This window comes from Helianthus annuus, chromosome 16, assembly GCF_002127325.2.
Source record: "Helianthus annuus cultivar XRQ/B chromosome 16, HanXRQr2.0-SUNRISE, whole genome shotgun sequence".
In the NCBI taxonomy this organism is placed as follows: Eukaryota; Viridiplantae; Streptophyta; class Magnoliopsida; order Asterales; family Asteraceae; genus Helianthus; species Helianthus annuus.
The window spans coordinates 117,877,953-117,895,364 of NC_035448.2; the positions used below are offsets into that span (position 1 = coordinate 117,877,953).

At 39.0% G+C, this 17,412-nt stretch overlaps 1 protein-coding gene across 1 annotated transcript; it reads left to right on the top strand.

Moving 5' to 3' along the window:
* The first annotated feature begins 8,159 nt into the window (after positions 1–8,159).
* Positions 8,160–8,756, top strand: LOC110919514. The gene is made up of 2 exons (XM_022163780.1): positions 8,160–8,343; positions 8,428–8,756. Exons 1-2 carry the CDS (start codon positions 8,160–8,162, stop codon positions 8,754–8,756), a joined length of 513 nt encoding a protein of 170 aa, XP_022019472.1.
* The last annotated feature ends 8,656 nt before the right edge of the window (positions 8,757–17,412 follow it).

The window sequence follows — 17,412 nt, forward strand, 5'->3', positions numbered from 1 at the left end:
GGTGTGCAGACGCGTAATCAGCTGAGAAACAACCGGAATGCTGGTTTGTATTCAGCTATAAGAGAATCTTGTCAACAAAATGACTGGTCCTTCGCGTGTTACGTGTCACAAGAAGAACCAAAATCGTGGAAAGAAGCGTTGAAAGACAGTGCTTGGGTTGAAGCCATGCAGGAAGAATTGCAGCAATTTCAAAAGCTTGGTGTTTGGAAGCTTGTTGAAAGACCTGAGAACTACAAGAAAATTGGCACTCGATGGGTTTTCAAATGCAAGAAAGACGACCGTGGAGTGGTTACTCGGAACAAAGCACGTTTAGTCGTTCAAGGTTTTCGTCAGATAGAAGGGATCGACTACAACGAAGTCTATGCACCTGTTGCACGTCTGGAAGCAATTCGGATCTTTCTGGCTTATGCCTCATTCAAAGGATTCAAGGTTTACCAGATGGACGTCAAAAGTGCATTTTTACATGGTGTGGTTGAAGAAGAGGTATATGTCGAACAGCCTCTAGGTTTTGAAGATCCTATCCATCCGGATCGGGTTTGGTTGCTCAACAAAGCTCTCTATGGTCTTCATCAAGCACCACGAGCTTGGTATGCAACCTTATCTACCTATCTGCTGGAGAACAGTTTTCGAAGAGGTCTTATCGATTGTACTCTCTTCATCAAAGAACAAGATGGAGATCTTCTTCTGGTACAGGTATATGTTGATGATATTATGTTTGGTTCTACTAATGATGTCTTGTGTAGGAATTTCGAGCGCATTATGCAGGATAAATTCGAGATGAGTGCTATGGGGCAAATGACCTTCTTCTTGGGCCTACAAGTACAACAAACTGAGTCTGGGATATTCATCCATCAGACTAAATATGTTGGTGACATCTTGAGCTGGTTCCAGATGTCTGATGCAACGCCCATTGGTACCCCACTGCCACAAAATCACGGAATTACTCCAGACTTGAAGGGTGAAGCTGTTAGCCCCTCATACTATCGCGCAATGATCGGATCTCTCATGTACCTCACAGCATCAAGGCCAGACATAATGTATCCAACGTGCTTGCTTGCCAGATATCAAGTCAACCCGAAGGCCTCACATCTTGCAGCTGTAAAAAGGATTTTTCGTTATTTGAAGGGTTACCCTGACACCGGTCTATGGTACCCTAGGGATAATAACTTTGACTTAGTCGCATTCAGTGATTCTGATCATGGCGGATGTAAAATCGACGGCAAATCCACAACGGCTGGATGGCAGTTTTTAGGAAATCGCCTAGTCACATGGCAGTGCAAGAAGCAGACGTGCGTCGCTACATTAACATGCGAAGCTGAATACATTGCTGCCTCAAGTTGTTGCTCCCAAGTTCTTTGGATCCAACAACAATTACGCGACTACGGTTTTGAATTCCTAACTACTCCTATTTACGTTGATAATTCTGCTGCTTTACAGATCACTAGAAATCCTGTGCAGCACTCAAAGACCAAACACATCGAAATCAAATATCACTTCATACGTGATTGCTTTGAGAAAAGGCTAATCGATGTTGTTAAGGTCCACACCGATGACAAACGTGCCGACCTTTTTACCAAAGCATTTGACAAATCAAGATTTGACTTTTTATTATTGGTAAACGGCATTAAGGTCAAGCAAGAGTAAACCAACATCGGAAAATCATTTTTGTAAATACCTTTGTGTTTTAAATTTGTCTTAGTTTGTTGATTTTAGGGGGAGTAAATCCAAAAATCGGAAAATCCAAAAACATCGAAAAATTTCAAAAACACAAAAACAATAGAAAAACAAAAATGAGTTTCCTGGCGAGCAAAAGAGAAAATGATAGTACATCAGTGGTCTATCCAAACCTCTTTAAACCTTAAAATGAAAAATGATAAGCAGCTCTATATAAGATGTATCGGTAGGCTCACAATCATTTTAAAGTGTGCAGGGTGATATAAACTTAAATCGACTGAAGATCAGGTGGGAACCATTCATTGGCATATGGTCTTAGTACCGAAATTTCGTTTGATAGATTGCCGAGGTTCTGAGATATTCGGTCTTTATGCTGCTTATCATCTGGGTATCATGGTTGTATCTTTTATCGAAAAATAACGGGGACGCAAGTCTAGATCTTCCATGATACTATACATACGTGTACATATTACATACTGCATTCGACCTCAATAAGTGATAAACAATCACATGTCCATATCAAATAAGTGATAAAATATCACATTTATCCGGGAGTCAAGTTCGTCTCTCTGCTGTACGAAAGTACTGACCTGTTCACGGACTTGCTCCTGTGCCCTCATGTATATGAAAATCAAGTTCCTCATCAATAAGTGATTATATCACATAGGGCTTGTTTTCAAATCAAAATAAGTGAGAATCTCACATCATATACGGTCAAACAGATGATAATCAGTATACTCACCGGTAAGATGAATTCTCGTGCATACCTTGATACGGGAATGTGTCGTGATGTGGATGAACACCGGTCGGTAAGTATAAATCATACCTTAACGTATCCCCTCGCCATGATTACATCTGATAAGCTGAGCTAAAGTGGACAACAATACCGATAATTGTTATAGGATGCTTATCTTAATGTTAACTAACTAAACAACAAGAGTGTTTTGACATGACCGTACACTGATATGATTCTCTTACCCTCGAAACTCGCAAAAAGAATGTCTGTAAATATCTATTTACTGCTTAACTTTTATTATTTTATTTTTAAACAGTTTCGTCGTTTGGTGCATATCAGCACGACATTAGCGGTGATGTCGTTTGATAACACTCAAAGGATATTAAAATTGTTGTCTTTCGAAATATTAAAACACACCTAAAATCTGTTTTAATATAAACTTTATAAAAGCCAAAAAGATTTTATTTCTACTTTATTTTCGATCGTACGATGTTGGAGCTCGAGTCTTCGTTACCTGAAACCTGAACGAAAACCGAATTGACTAAATCTTCATAAACGGTCGAAATTTGCATGTTTTGAAAGTTAAGAACTAAAATGGACAAATTTATTAAACTTTCAAACTGTCGGACGGTGTTTGATTGTAATATGGTCATACGTGTATCATTTGTTTATACTAACTATTCCAAGCAGTTGTTCTCATTACGCGTTTAGATTTCTTGCATGTGCATATTCTAAAGGCTAGGAGAACATGGTCGATGACAAGCTTTGGAATGGAGACACGACGTGAAGGCGCTCAAAAGATGAAGATGATCGAGTTGCCGCTGGCCATCATCAACACCACAAGGATCTCACTTCATAAAGATCAAGTGTCTCACGAGCATAACTCAAGGGGGAGCTTATGTTAAGGGGGAGTTTGTCAACACACTTCCTACACGATACGGGTAGTTTGTTGATACACTCTCTGCTTTCAAGACGTGAAGACTTTGAAGATCCTCCGACATCGAAGACTTAAAAGGACATCAGAGTCTTGAAGACACGAAGATCAAAGATGATCAAGATCGAGACAAGATTGAGACAAAGCTACAGCCAAGGGGGAGTTTGTTGGTGCACTTGTGTCTGTACTTTGTCTGTATTCGGTCTCGATGTAAAACGATGTCTAAGTTAGCCTTGTAAGTTTGACCAAGTCAACTATCCTCCTAGTTTGACTTGGCCAAACAGTTAGTTTATGAATGTAACATGTCTAGTTCGAAGGATGTCTCATCGAAGGATAGTTTAGATCCTTTGATGAGCTCGGAAGTTGAACCTTCGATGGATAGACCTCGATAGATCACCCTTCGAGGTCACTGTGAACCCTTCGATGGAAGTATGATCGAAAGATGATCGTTCGATCAGTATTCCTGATCCTTCGACAGGTTCAACATTGATAGATGGTCCTTCGAGACATCTATCGGATCCTTCGGACAGACTTGCTGTGTTCGGGTATATATACCCATGCAGTGTGTTCTTTTCAGTACAGACAAAGACATATGCACACAGACAGAAAGATAGACTCGAGAGATAGAGAGAGTTTTCTGTCAAGAACACACACACACATTAGAGAGTTTGCAATACTGATTTGTAAACATTGTGCTTGTAACCGGAACCTTCATTCGCATTAATACAAGTGGTGTTAATCGGAGAACCTTGTGTGTTTTGTGTTTATACTTGTCTCAACTCGGTTGCACTCTAGCTTGGATTCCGCACTCGCTAGTGTGTTATTATAACAAGGTTAAGGTTTAACCTCATCCTCCACGAGGGACCTACAATATGAAAACAAGTTAATATGAAAACGCGCTTTTGTAATATGAAAAGTTTGTTTTCATATTACAAAATGAACACGATCTTTACTTTTTTCTTGAACTATTCATCATTTCTTCCATCTTTTTTTTGCCATACTGCATTTGCGGCCCGCTCCCGTTCACGCTCGGCCTGCTCTTGCTCCTGCTCTTGTTCCCTTTGTGCAAAAGGCGCTTCCATATTTTTTTGGGCCTCTCTTTCTTTTTCCAACTCCGCTTGAACTTTCTTAAACTAGAATTCATCAAAGTAGACATTATTAATACATATTAACAAAAAAACAAATTGTAACATTAAACACATATTTAGGGGCGTTATCATGTGCAAGGGCATTATCGTAAATAACCATAAAACAGGCAAAATGTTCAGTAAAAACAACATCGGCAAAAAATCGGTGAACGACGTGTACGTTGTCAGTTAACGACATGTACGTTGCTTATAAGGTTTTTTGAGCGAAAAATCGGCAAAAAAATGTAGGTTTAATTCAGCGAAAAAACGCCAAAAACAGCAGGTTTTTAACAGCAAAAAAAGTAAAAAAAAAAAAAAAAAGTTCAGGTTATTTCCGCAAAAAAAGCCTAAAAACTGCAGGTTTTTTTCAGCAAAGAATCCGCCAAAAATGCAGGTTTTTATCATCAAAAAATTGAAGGATTGTTCAGCCAAAAAAGGCCAAAAATCTGCAGGTTTTTTCAGCAAAAAAAAACCCAAAAAAATGCAGGTTTTTATCATCAAAAAATGTCAAAAAAGTGCAGGTTCTTTCAGCTAAAAACGGCCTAACAACTGCAGGTTCTTTCAGCAAAAAAAAAAAAAAAATCCAAAAATGTAGATTTTTCAGCAAAAAGAAACGCCAAAAAATGTATATTTTTCAGCAAAAACCGTCAAAAAAAAGTGCAGCGTTCTAGAGCGTTCTACAGGTTTTTTTGGCACTGCAGCGATCCGGTTTTTTCTGCAATTTTTATTGACCGGTTTTTTGGATCACCTTAATTATACTAGGCAACATTCAGAAATACAATCATTAACTAACAATGCAAAAATTCCTAAATATACCGGCTTTAACCCATGCCATAACCCAATGTCCGTGTAAGCCTAAAAAGGTTTAACAAGTTTCTAACACTTTGTACTCTTTTAGCATTGTACTACCATATGAGAGCAACAAGCCAACAAATATTATAAACCTAAAACTTTAAATAATTGCAGTTCTATATGTGAAGACTAACGGGTCAATCTAAAAAAACAACAATAATGATAATACCTCTTGTAACTGCCTGGCATCATCATATGACGCATAAGTTGTGGAAGATGGTGTGCCGATCAGCACAAATGAGTATCAGAAGATCCCACCCCGAACAAGTTACCACCCTTACGCTTGGGATTCAAACTCTCCAAATAGCCAAATCATCGCATTATGTTTCTTCCGGGTACATTTTTTCAAGTTGTTGCGTGTATGCCACGACCTAAAATTTACGAAATGAAAACTTTGAACACTGAGACTTGAATCAATAACTATAAACAAATAATGAATGATAACTAACATATGAATTCTTTGCACGCTTATAAGTAACAAACTCTAAATTATCAAAGTCATTTGCATCAATCTCTCCATCTTGTACCCTCTTTTTGCACTCCTTTATAGCGTGGGTCTGGAAGAATACTTTCTTGTATCCAACTTTTTTACCCTCTTTTTTTTCCTACATCAAACGGAGTAATGTAAATGATATGTACTAAATGTAGAAATAGTTACTAAAATTTATAATTATGATTAGCTTACCATGTTGGCGCGGTGCTCATCAAATCCGATTGACCCTCTCGTATGAATGCATAAGTCATTTTTGCGGTTGCTTTTCCCGGCTTCAGACCCATTCTTAAGTGTTCGAGAACTGTAAGGGAAAATATATATCTAGAATATATAAAGAGAAATAGAAATTAAAAACAATATACAGTAATTTATTAAATTCCTTACACTACACATTCGTTCCCACTTCTCAAGAGGTATCCCATCTAGTGGATATCTACGTTGGACATTAAATTGTATTTACCAGTAGGTATTTTATGCCCCTTATCAGTAGCTTTTCTTAGATTTTTGTCTCAGATTTCTCATTATGTCTCTAAATCTTCTTTTGAGCACGTTGATAAATGTATCATATATATTAGCATATATATTAGCTGGTTAGCTCCACGATTCCATCTATATTTGGTCTGTAAAATTAAAAACAAAAGTCAAAATGCCACGATTAAAACAAATAATCAAATTCATATATAAATAATTAATTGATAAGATACCCGAAAGCGGTTGAACAAGTGCATCCTAACATTATGTGGGACCTTTTTGAATCTGACCCAATCCCCATCATAACATTGCTCATATATATACTTTGCACATCTATTTACCTTATTCTGTTGATACACTTTTTGTGTCTGTCACTAGTCTTGTTATGTGATTTTGTATTTTGTACGGTCTTTATTAATTATCGAGTCTGTATTCGCAGTCGACCAAGTCGGATATCCTCCTATCCGCTTGTGTCTGACTTGTTTGTCTCTCTTTGTATGTATTTGTCGTAAAACAATGCATGTGGCATTCTAAGGGTAACTCTGTCATGTTTTTAGTTAATCTGTGCCATATCTTTCTGCATAACAGTTTGCAGAAACAGTTTACAATTTGCAGGCTTTGGCGAAACACATCAGTTTCGTCAAATGGGTGTTGACGAAACAGAGTGTTTGTCTTTGCTTGTGTTTCGTCAAAGGAAGTCAACGAATCAAATGTGTTTCGTTGACTGTTGGGCTTGTTTCTGGGCTTAATTGTGTTTCGGCAGCCCATGTCCTGTTTCGTCAAGCATTTCAGCCCACCTGCTATATAAGGCACAGAATGTTCACAGTTTCAGTAGAGATGAGAGTTTACCCTTTGTGCTTGTAAGAACTGTGTTTGTATCAGTTGCTTTATCTCATCCGGTTAATCAAAAGATTGTGCTTCTTTGGTTAGCCTTTGTGTTCTTTATGTTCTGTGTTTGATAGGCTAAGTTAAGTGGTTTCCGCACACTTAGCTTTGTTTGCTATAAACAAGGATTTTGTAGTGAGAATCGATCCTCGATTTAGGGACCTACAAGTGGTATCAGAGCATTGGCTCTTATCCTTGTTTAAAATCAAACATAGTTCGGTTTGGTTGTTTTGTATTTGTGTTGTCTTGCTCAAAAAGTGTTCTTGAGAACTTCATATTTTCTGGAAAAAGAAGCCATAAAAATGTAGTTGTTGCTTGTTTGTTAAGAGTTTTGACAAAAACCATACTAGTTTAAGTACACACATATGAACGGTTGGTTTTGGTAGAAAGTCTTCAACAAAAATTAATTTTCAGAAAGTATAAAATTTACAGGTTGTTCAAGTGTTCTTCATATTTTTATCCTATATTCAAAGTGTTCTTGTGAAAAAACATCGGTTTAATCTGAAAGATAAGGATATGTTTATTTGAAAAAGTGTTTGACCAACTCTTTTATCCACCATACTTCTAAGTAGGTGAAAAAGCAGGTTGAAAATCGTGTGAGTTAGACAGCTTGGGTATAAACTTTTCACCAACTTTTACCAACCTCTGACAACCTCTTTTTGACGAATCAGGATCTCAACGAATCACATATCTGTTTCCTCAAACTTCTGTTTCGCCAAAGGTCCCTTTGACGAATCACATATCTGTTTCCTCAAACTTCTTTGAAGAAACAGGATCTGTTTCGTCGTGTGTTGTTTCGTCAAAGGCTTTTTCAGTTTCGTCAAGAAAGTTCAAAGTTTTCAACAGAAGGTTTACAAGTTAACCATAACAGTGTGTTTTCAAGTGATTGTTCGGGTTTTCAGGTAGTAGTCATCGAAAATGAGGTGTACAAGTCCTTGGGACTGGAGTACTGACCCACGACCAGGTCAAAGTTCAAATCAGACATCTATGGCGTCTTACTTAGCAAATTCCATACCCCAACAACAACCGTCCATAAGTGCGAGTCAATGGGCTTTGGTTTCAAATCAAAACCAAAGTATTCAAAATCTACTGTTGAGCGAGAGTGAGACGGGTAGCAACAATCGCCCGCCAAAGCTAAATCACATGAATGATTATCCATCATGGAAGGGACGTTTCCATACCTATGTTCAAGGGCAAAGCACCGAACTTTGGACGTGTTTCATCAATGCATTCAACTCTAATCTTGAAGTTGCAGCATCCACTTCAGCGGGTTATGCTAACATGCTTGAGGATGATAAGAAAGCTTATGACTTGGAGAAAAAGGCGTTTGCCATACTTACGCAAGCACTTCACAAAGAAATCTACCATCAGTTTGGGTATTGTAAGACCACAAAAAGCCTATGGGATGCGTTGGTGGCGAGAGGAGAAGGGAATGCAGCGTCTAGGAAGACTCGCCATGATTTGTTAAAGAAAGAGTTTGAATCATTTCAGTTCTTGGAAAATGAAACCTTAAATGATATGACTTCACGTGTCTATCATTTGATTAGTGAAATGAGTTCTTACAATGTTAATGCTACCCATTAAGAAATGATTGCACGGTTTGCTGATGCTCTACCTCCTAAGTGGAGTCCATTCATTGAGCTTCTGAAACATACGGGTGCACTGGATGCAGCTAATGCTAGTCTCTATGAATTCATTCAGAAGTTAGAGCACAAGAATGAAGAAGAAATTAGGAAGGCTAAAAGAATTGCAGCTGCACCTCCTCAAAATACAGAAATGTATTTGCCTGGTTTTGGTCCTTCAGCTAGTTCTAGTTCCGTTCAACAACCGAAGCTTCAAACGGCGTTTGTATCCAATACAAACTCTTCTCCGTTTCAACAGTTCAATCAAACACAACCACAATGTGATCAAAGTGCCTATCTCTCACAAACCATTCCTACACCTCAAGTTACAACGGCTCAACCACAGTTTGATCAAAGCACCTATCTGTCACAGTCAATACCCACACCTCAGTCACAACCACAACAACAAGCTCATTATGCCAACTATCCTCCACCACACAACCTGAACACGATCAGAGTCGATACTTCAAACCTCTCACAATTTAGCATTGAAGTAGCAAAGGAGCATATGGAAATCATTAATACAATGGTCAGTGCTTATTGTGGATTGGTGGCAGGTCAAATTGGAAACATCAATATGACCAATGAAGATTATCAACAGATCGACAAGGATGAAATGGAGTTGATGGATATCAAGTGGGCTTTTGCTAGTGCGGTTAGAAGAGCGAAAGACTTCATGGCTCGAACTGGAAGAACTTCGTTGGAAGGCAAAAGGGATACGAAGTACGGGTTTGATATAAACGTTGTAACATGCTTCAATTGTGGTGAGAAAGGGCACTTCAAACGTGAGTGCACTCGACCAACAAAACAAGGCAATCATAACCCTTTCAGAAACCAGACAAGTACTTCGAATGTGAATGCCCAGCAAGAAAACCGTGACAGGAGGATTGTGGCAGTCAACAATAATCAGAGCCAGTCTGGACCATCAAATCCCAATCGGGCTTTGACTGTTCAAGCTGATGAAGGATGTGACTGGTCTGTGCAATTTGGAGAAGGTGATCAAGGAGGTGGAACAGCTTGCTATGCAAAGATCATCAATCACATCAAGCATGTTCATAAAGAAGAGTTTTCTGGGAGTGATGACAGTTCTGGTTATTCTGGAAGTTCTGATGAAGAAGGCTCTATTTCTGGGGATAATCAATCTGAGCCTGATATGAAAGAAGAAGGAGGTGCTGATGTTGAAGATCTACTGAATGAGGCTGATGAGCTCATATGCCAGAAATCAATTCTGATTAAGAAGGCTGCTACTGCATCTAAGGAAATGGAGAAGTTCTTTTCTGAAGATGGAGCTTTTTCTTTTCAAACTGCCTTTATGGCAAATGTCTCAGCCTCTTCAAGTCAGGTTAATTCTGAACCTCCAGCTCCTAGTGTTTGCAAATCATGTGCAGATATGAAGCTTGAATTAGAAAAGCTTCATAGTCATAATCAAAATTTGGTTGTTGAACTTTCAAAATGCAAAGAGGCAAATATGGCTTTAACTCGGAACGAAAAAGAATTTAAATCTGTAATCGAAACATTAAAGAAAAGCGTGTCCGGAGTGAACAAAGTGGTTTACCATAAACAAGTAAGTATAAATGAGTACATTAACATTGTGGAGGAAACCAAGAAGCAACTAGCCATTGCCCAATGCGAGCATGATGCGATCAAACAAAAATTGGAAAGTTATTCTAACTCCCGATTTGTGCTTGATCACATCATCGATGTTCAACAACTGAAGGGAAATCAGAAAGGCATAGGATATACGAAATGTCCGCCCCCTTTGAGGCATAACTATACCAAGATGCCTGATGAGGAAGATATACCACGGTATGAACCTAGTGTGCCTCTGAATTTTGAGGAATTTTCTACTGGCCTAGGGTTCAAACCGGACAATTCTTCAAACACATCCTCTAAGCAACAAGAAACTTCAGCATCCATGAAGCAAAGTCCTCCAATAATCGAGGACTATGAGACATCGGATGATGAATCAGAATTGGATGTAAGTGATCAGGATAAATCACTTAACAAGATGAAAGGAGTAGTTATTCCACGAGAGAATCACATTCTTTGTGATCCTGATACTCCTGATGTCCCATCTGTTAAGAAACAAGTGATTAATTCTGTCAAAGTTGATAATACATCTGTGTCTACTGTTAAAAGCAGTAATATGTTGTATACGTTGGTTGGAGGTGATAAAATCTACTCAGATCACGATTTCCCAATTAAAAATGTAAATCAATCTTTGATTGATAAAGTCTTTGAAGACAACACAAACAAATTTTTGGGAAAAACACTTCCGGGAATTGTTGTAACACAATGTGATCCAATTCCTAAGGCTGAGATTAGAAAACAGTTTGGTAATCAAAAATCTCCAACCACTCAACAACCTAGTGCTTCTAATGGTAAACAACCAGTCAAGAGAGCTCAAAAGCCTAATGTCTCTAAAATGAAATCTGAAACAAGAGGAGCTCCATTCCAAAAGAAAGCAAAAGATGTCAAATTCGTGTCATCTAAGGGTACTGATAAGATTGAGACTTTTGAGAACAAATCAAACACCGATTTTGTGCAACAAGTCACGATCTTGAAACGTAACAATGATAACAATTACACTCAACATACAAATGGGTGTGATGAAAAGGCAAGTACCTCAGGTTCCACGAGTTCGACATCTCATGGTCAATCAAATTCTCCTAAATTCGTTGAAAGGAGAACATGCTTTAAATGTGGAGAATTTGGGCATATCATAAAAATTGTTCAAACGCTCCAAAAGAAAAGTTTGTTGAGAAGTCACCACCTGAAAAGGTTCACCCTCAACGTCAGTCAGTTTCACCAAAACATGATAAACGAACAATTAAAGAACAAGAAAAGAAACTGCGACGTAAGAATATAAAAACTGTTGAGAAAGCTTTAAAATCGGAAGTTAATACAGTTAAAAAGGAACCAAGTATGTCACAACCTTTACAACCAGAAGCTTCAAAAACCGTTTACAACACTCAATCTGGTAGGCAAAAACAAACTTGGAAACCTAAAGCGGGTGATAATTCAGGGGGAGCAGTTGTACTTGAGAATCATCAAGAAATTGAGCTCACGTTTCGTGATGCTCAGGGACGACCCAAGACCACTAAGGCTTGGGTCCCCATCCTCAACTGATTTTTAAACTATATGTGCAGGGTGTTCCAGGAGGAACTATTAATAGTCATTGGATTGTTGATAGTGGAGCATCCAGGCACATGACTAGGCACATGACTGGCGACCTACGGCTTCTATATGACGTGAGAAATATTAGAGGAGGCTATGTCGCATTTGTGGGAGACAAAGGTGGATACATCACTGGTATCTCCAATGGTATTGTGTGCTTCGATAAGATCAATTATGTTCGTCAAATTGATCATAATCTTCTCAGTGTGTCGCAAATCTGGGATAAAAAGTTCACCGTGCATTTTGATGATGCCGGTTGTTATGTGCTTAAACCTGGGTTCAAAATTCCTCAAGAATGGATTCTCTTATCGGCTCCGAGAGTTAATGATCTTTATATTCTCGATATGAGCCAAGCGATTACAACGTCTGCACAAGTCACTTGCTTTGTCTCGAAAGCCACATAAAAGGAGTCTATATCTTGGCACAGAAGAATGGGGCACATTCACTTGAGGAAAATGAACCATTTGGTGAAAAACAATCTGGTGAATGGTGTGCCTGTGAGAAGTTTTCATTTACAAGATATCTGTGTCTCGTGCCAGAAGGGGAAGCAAACAAAGAAGTCCCACCCTTTGAAGAAAATCAACACTGTCAGCATGCCTCTCGAACGTCTTCATATGGACCTTTTTGGACCTATGAAGCACAAGACTACATTCGGAGATGCTTATTGTTTAGTGGTTACTGATGACTACTCTAGATTTTCTTGGTTATCATTCATGGCACACAAGAGTGAAACTCCTGGCATCCTCAAGGATCTTCTTACAATGTTGGAGAATCTCTATTCGTTGAAAGTAAAGAGGATCCGAAGCGACAATGGAACCGAATTCAAGAATCAAGTTATGGATGAGATCTGTACTTCTAAAGGCATTCTTCATGAATACAGTTCTCGTTACACTCCACAACAAAATGATATCGCGGAGAGGAAGAATCGGACGATAATCGAAACTGCAAGAACAATGTTAGTAGAGTCGGAACTTCCTGTTCAATTCTGGGGGGAGGCTGTATCGACTGCGTGCTATACATAAAACCGAGTTCTTACAGTAAAGAGACATGGCAAAACTTGCTTCGAACTCCTTCAGAAAAGGAAACCGGATCTTTCTTACCTAGAACCGTTTGGTGCTCCATGTACTATGATTGAGCCGGATGGAAAGTTTGGAGCGAAAGCTATCGAGGGTTTCTTCCTTGGATATGCTACTCTGAATTTTCGTGTTTGGAATCTGGCTACCAAAAAGATTGAGCTATGGAGTGAGGTGAGGGTTCAAAGGTACACGAGTCCTGTTAGGGCTCCGGGTGATCCGTGGATGTTCGATTATGATGGACTATTTGATTCCTTCAATCTGCCAACCTTTGACGAAGAATCAGCAGCTGCTAGAATGTTGTTTGAAAGTGACAATGCTACTGTCTCGCCATTGGTTAGACCTGTTCTTGTTGACCCACAAGGCTCTTCATCGGTTAACAATACAGTTCAAAATGAGGTATTTAAAGATGCTGCTGATTACAATGACTCTTCGGAAGATGATGAATATCATGATGCAGCAGAAGGATCTTCAGCTCCAGTTGCTCCTGTTCAAGGTGCCTCTGCTGATACACCTCATGTGCAGAATGTAGACACTGCTGAAGGGAATGCATCCACCTCCACGCACATTCCAGGTGTGGAGTTGGTTGTTGATCTTAATCTTAACAATTTGGGTATCAATGCACGTGTGTCAGAAAATCCTGAAATGAGGATTCATGATACCCATCCCCAGCAGAATATTATAGGAGATGTCCATCGCGGTGTGCAGACACGTAATCAGCTGAGAAACAACCAGAATGCTGGTTTGTATTCAGCTATAAGGGAATCTGGTCTTCAGAATGACTGGTCCTTCGCGTGTTACGTGTCACAAGAAGAACCAAAATCGTGGAAAGAAGCTTTGAAAGATAATGCTTGGGTTGAAGCCATGCAGGAGGAACTGCAGCAATTTCAAAAGCTTGGTGTTTGGAAGCTTGTTGAAAGACCAGAAAACTACAAGAAAATTGGCACTCGATGGGTTTTCAAATGCAAGAAGGACGACCGTGGAGTAGTTATTCGTAACAAGGCAAGATTGGTCGTTCAGGGATTTCGTCAAATTGAGAGGATTGACTACAATGAAGTCTATGCACCAGTTGCTCGTCTGGAAGCTATTCGGATCTTTCTTGCTTATGCATCATTTAAAGGATTCAAAGTCTACCAGATGGATGTGAAAAGTGCTTTTCTTCATGGGATAGTTCAAGAAGAGGTGTATGTCGAACAGCCTCCAGGTTTCGAAGATCCTGTCCATCCCGATCGGGTTTGGTTGCTCAACAAAGCTCTTTATGGTTTACATCAAGCACCTAGATCTTGGTACGCAACCCTATCCAACTATCTTCTGGAGAATGGATTTAGACGAGGCCTTATTGACTGCACCCTCTTCGTCAAGGAACAAAATGGAGATCTTCTGCTGGTGCAGGTATACGTTGATGATATCATTTTTGGTTCTACTAATGAATCTTTGTGCAGGGAATTCGAGCATATTATGCAGGAAAAGTTCGAGATGAGCGCTATGGGGGAGATGAATTTCTTTTTGGGCCTACAAGTTCAGCAAACCGAGTCTGGGATATTCATCCATCAGACAAAATATGTTGGTGACATCTTGAGCCGGTTCCAGATGTCAGATGCAACGCCCATTGGTACCCCACTTCCGCAGAATCACGGGATTACTCCGGATTTGAAGGGTGAAAGCGTTAACTCCTCCTATTATCGTGCTATGATCGGATCTCTCATGTATCTTACTGCTTCGAGGCCTGACATAATGTATCCAACGTGCCTTCTCGCAAGATATCAAGCTAATCCGAAGGCCTCCCATTTGTCAGTTGCAAAAAGGATTTTTCGCTATTTGAAGGGATTTCCAGACACTGGTCTTTGGTACCCTAGGGATGATAGCCTTGATTTGACCGCATACAGTGATTCTGATTTCGGCGGTTGCAAAATTGACGGCAAATCAACAACAGCAGGATGTCAGTTCTTAGGAAGTCGCCTGATGACGTGGCAGTGCAAAAAGCAGACATGTGTTGCTACATCAACCTGTGAAGCAGAATACATTGCTGCCTCCAGTTGTTGCTCCCAAGTCTTGTGGATACAACAACAAATGCGCGACTACGGTTTTGAATTCCTAACTACTCCTATTTTTGTTGATAACAATGCTGCCTTACAGATCACTAGAAATCCTGTGCAGCATTCCAAGACCAAACACATCGAAATCAAATATCACTTCATACGTGATTGTTTTGATAAAAGATTAATCGATGTTATTCATATCCCCACCGAACACCAATGTGCCGACCTGTTTACAAAAGCGTTTGATAAATCACGGTTCGATTATCTACTTTTGGTCAACGGCATTAAGGTGATACCCTAGTAAACCGCTTTGGCAAATCAATTTTGTAAATATTTTCTTTCAAAATTCGAAAAATACAAAAAGATTTTCACTTTCTTAATCTTTTAGCATTTTAGTGGGAGAAAATTTCAAGAAAATACAAAAACATTAGAAAATCTCTAAAATCCAAAAAGATGTCTTTATGTTTCTGTCTTCCAATTTACAAAAAATTTAAAAAAAAAATAGAAAACCCAAAAATGAGTTTCTTGGATAAAGGAAGGTGATGATATTCACTGGTGTGGTCGGTCAACATGTTTAAAAATCATTAAACAAATGATAAGTATCTCTTCTAACGATGTATCGGTAGGCTCACAATCAAACTAAAATGTGTAGGATGATACAAACCTAACAGACTTCAAGTCAGGTGGGAACCATTCATTGGCATATGGTCTTGGTACCGAAATTTCGTTTGATAGATTGCCGAGGTCCTGAGATATTCGGTCTTTATGCTGCTTATCATCTGGGTATCATGGTTGTATCTTTTACCGAAAAATAACGGGGACGCAAGTCTAGATCTTCCATGATACCATACATACGTGTACATATTGCATCCGACCTCAATAATTGATCAACAATCACATGTCCAACAAAATAAGTGATAATATATCACATTTATCCGGGAGTCAAGTTCGTCTCTCTGCTGTACGAAAGTACTGACCTGTTCACGGACTTGCTCCTGTGCCCTCATGCATATGAAAATCAAGTTCCTCATCAATAAGTGATTCTATCACATAGGGCTTGTTTTCAAATCAAAATAAGTGAGTATCTCACATCTTATACGGTCAAACAGATGATAATCGGTATACTCACCGGTAAGATGAATTCTCGTGCATACCTTGATACGGGAATGTGTCGTGAGGTGGATTCACATCGACTTGTAAGTATAATTCTTACCGTAAAGCGTATCTCCTAAGTGTGATTATGTTTGATAAGCATGAGTTTATGTGGACAACAATATCGATAATCGAGGTAGTATACTTATGAGGAACTTTAATCAGAAATCGAATCATGTTGACTAAGACCGTAAGCTGGTATGATTCCTTATCCTTGAAACTCACAAAAGTTGCATCTGTACAGTTGATTATCTCGTCATCACAATTGCATTTAGTTTAGTTTTCGGCATTTTAGGAATTATATGTAATGTAGTGTTTAAGCTTGTTTTTGTTTATGCCAAAGATGTTGCTTGGTGTTTATGACCGGAAGCCTGAAACCTACTTCATAAATCGTTCTTGTTTTTGAAAACTAAAACAAATGTCAAAATGGTAAATTGCTAAAACCCTGTGTGCAGTATGCAAAATGTTTCATGCCTTGGTGTTGTTGGAACAAAAGTCGACGAATCAAAAAAATAGGTTGACGAATCACACTGCTGTTGACGAAACAGAACTGGTCAAAGTCAGCCTTAGGTCAATCTGTTTCATGTTGACGAAACAGACTGTCTCGTCAAGATGTTGACAAAACAGAAGCCCAAATCTGTTTCGACAATGGGCTTACTTCAGAGGCCCAAGCTCAGGCCCACTGTCTGTTTCGTCAAAGCCCACACCAGATTCGTCAAACCTCAGTTTCGCCAAAAAGTGGAGGCGGTGTATAAAAGTCTCTGATGTCAGAAAAGTTGGTTATCTTTTTCAAACCTCTCAAGTGCTCACTGTTCATTTTCTCTCCAAACACAAAAACCCCTTCTACAGTTGAATCACAAAACCCCACATTCCTTCAGATTTTCATCGAAAACTTACAAAAATTAAGGTGCATTGTTGTTTACTTTCATGCTTTTTAAGTTTTGGCTCCGTCGGATTTCATTGGAAATCGTCAGAACCCTCATCGGTGACCGGATTTTCCTTGATATTGAATGTCTTTGATATTGAACTTGTTTTGTTTGTCTATTATCTGTAAAATCTAAGTGTATGAATATCTGTTTTGCCTGTGTTTCGGTTTGAACTTTGAAATGAAAAACAGGGTATTGTGAAGCCATTCGAATATTGAAGCCTTAAATGGGTTTTAACCAAAACAGGGTTT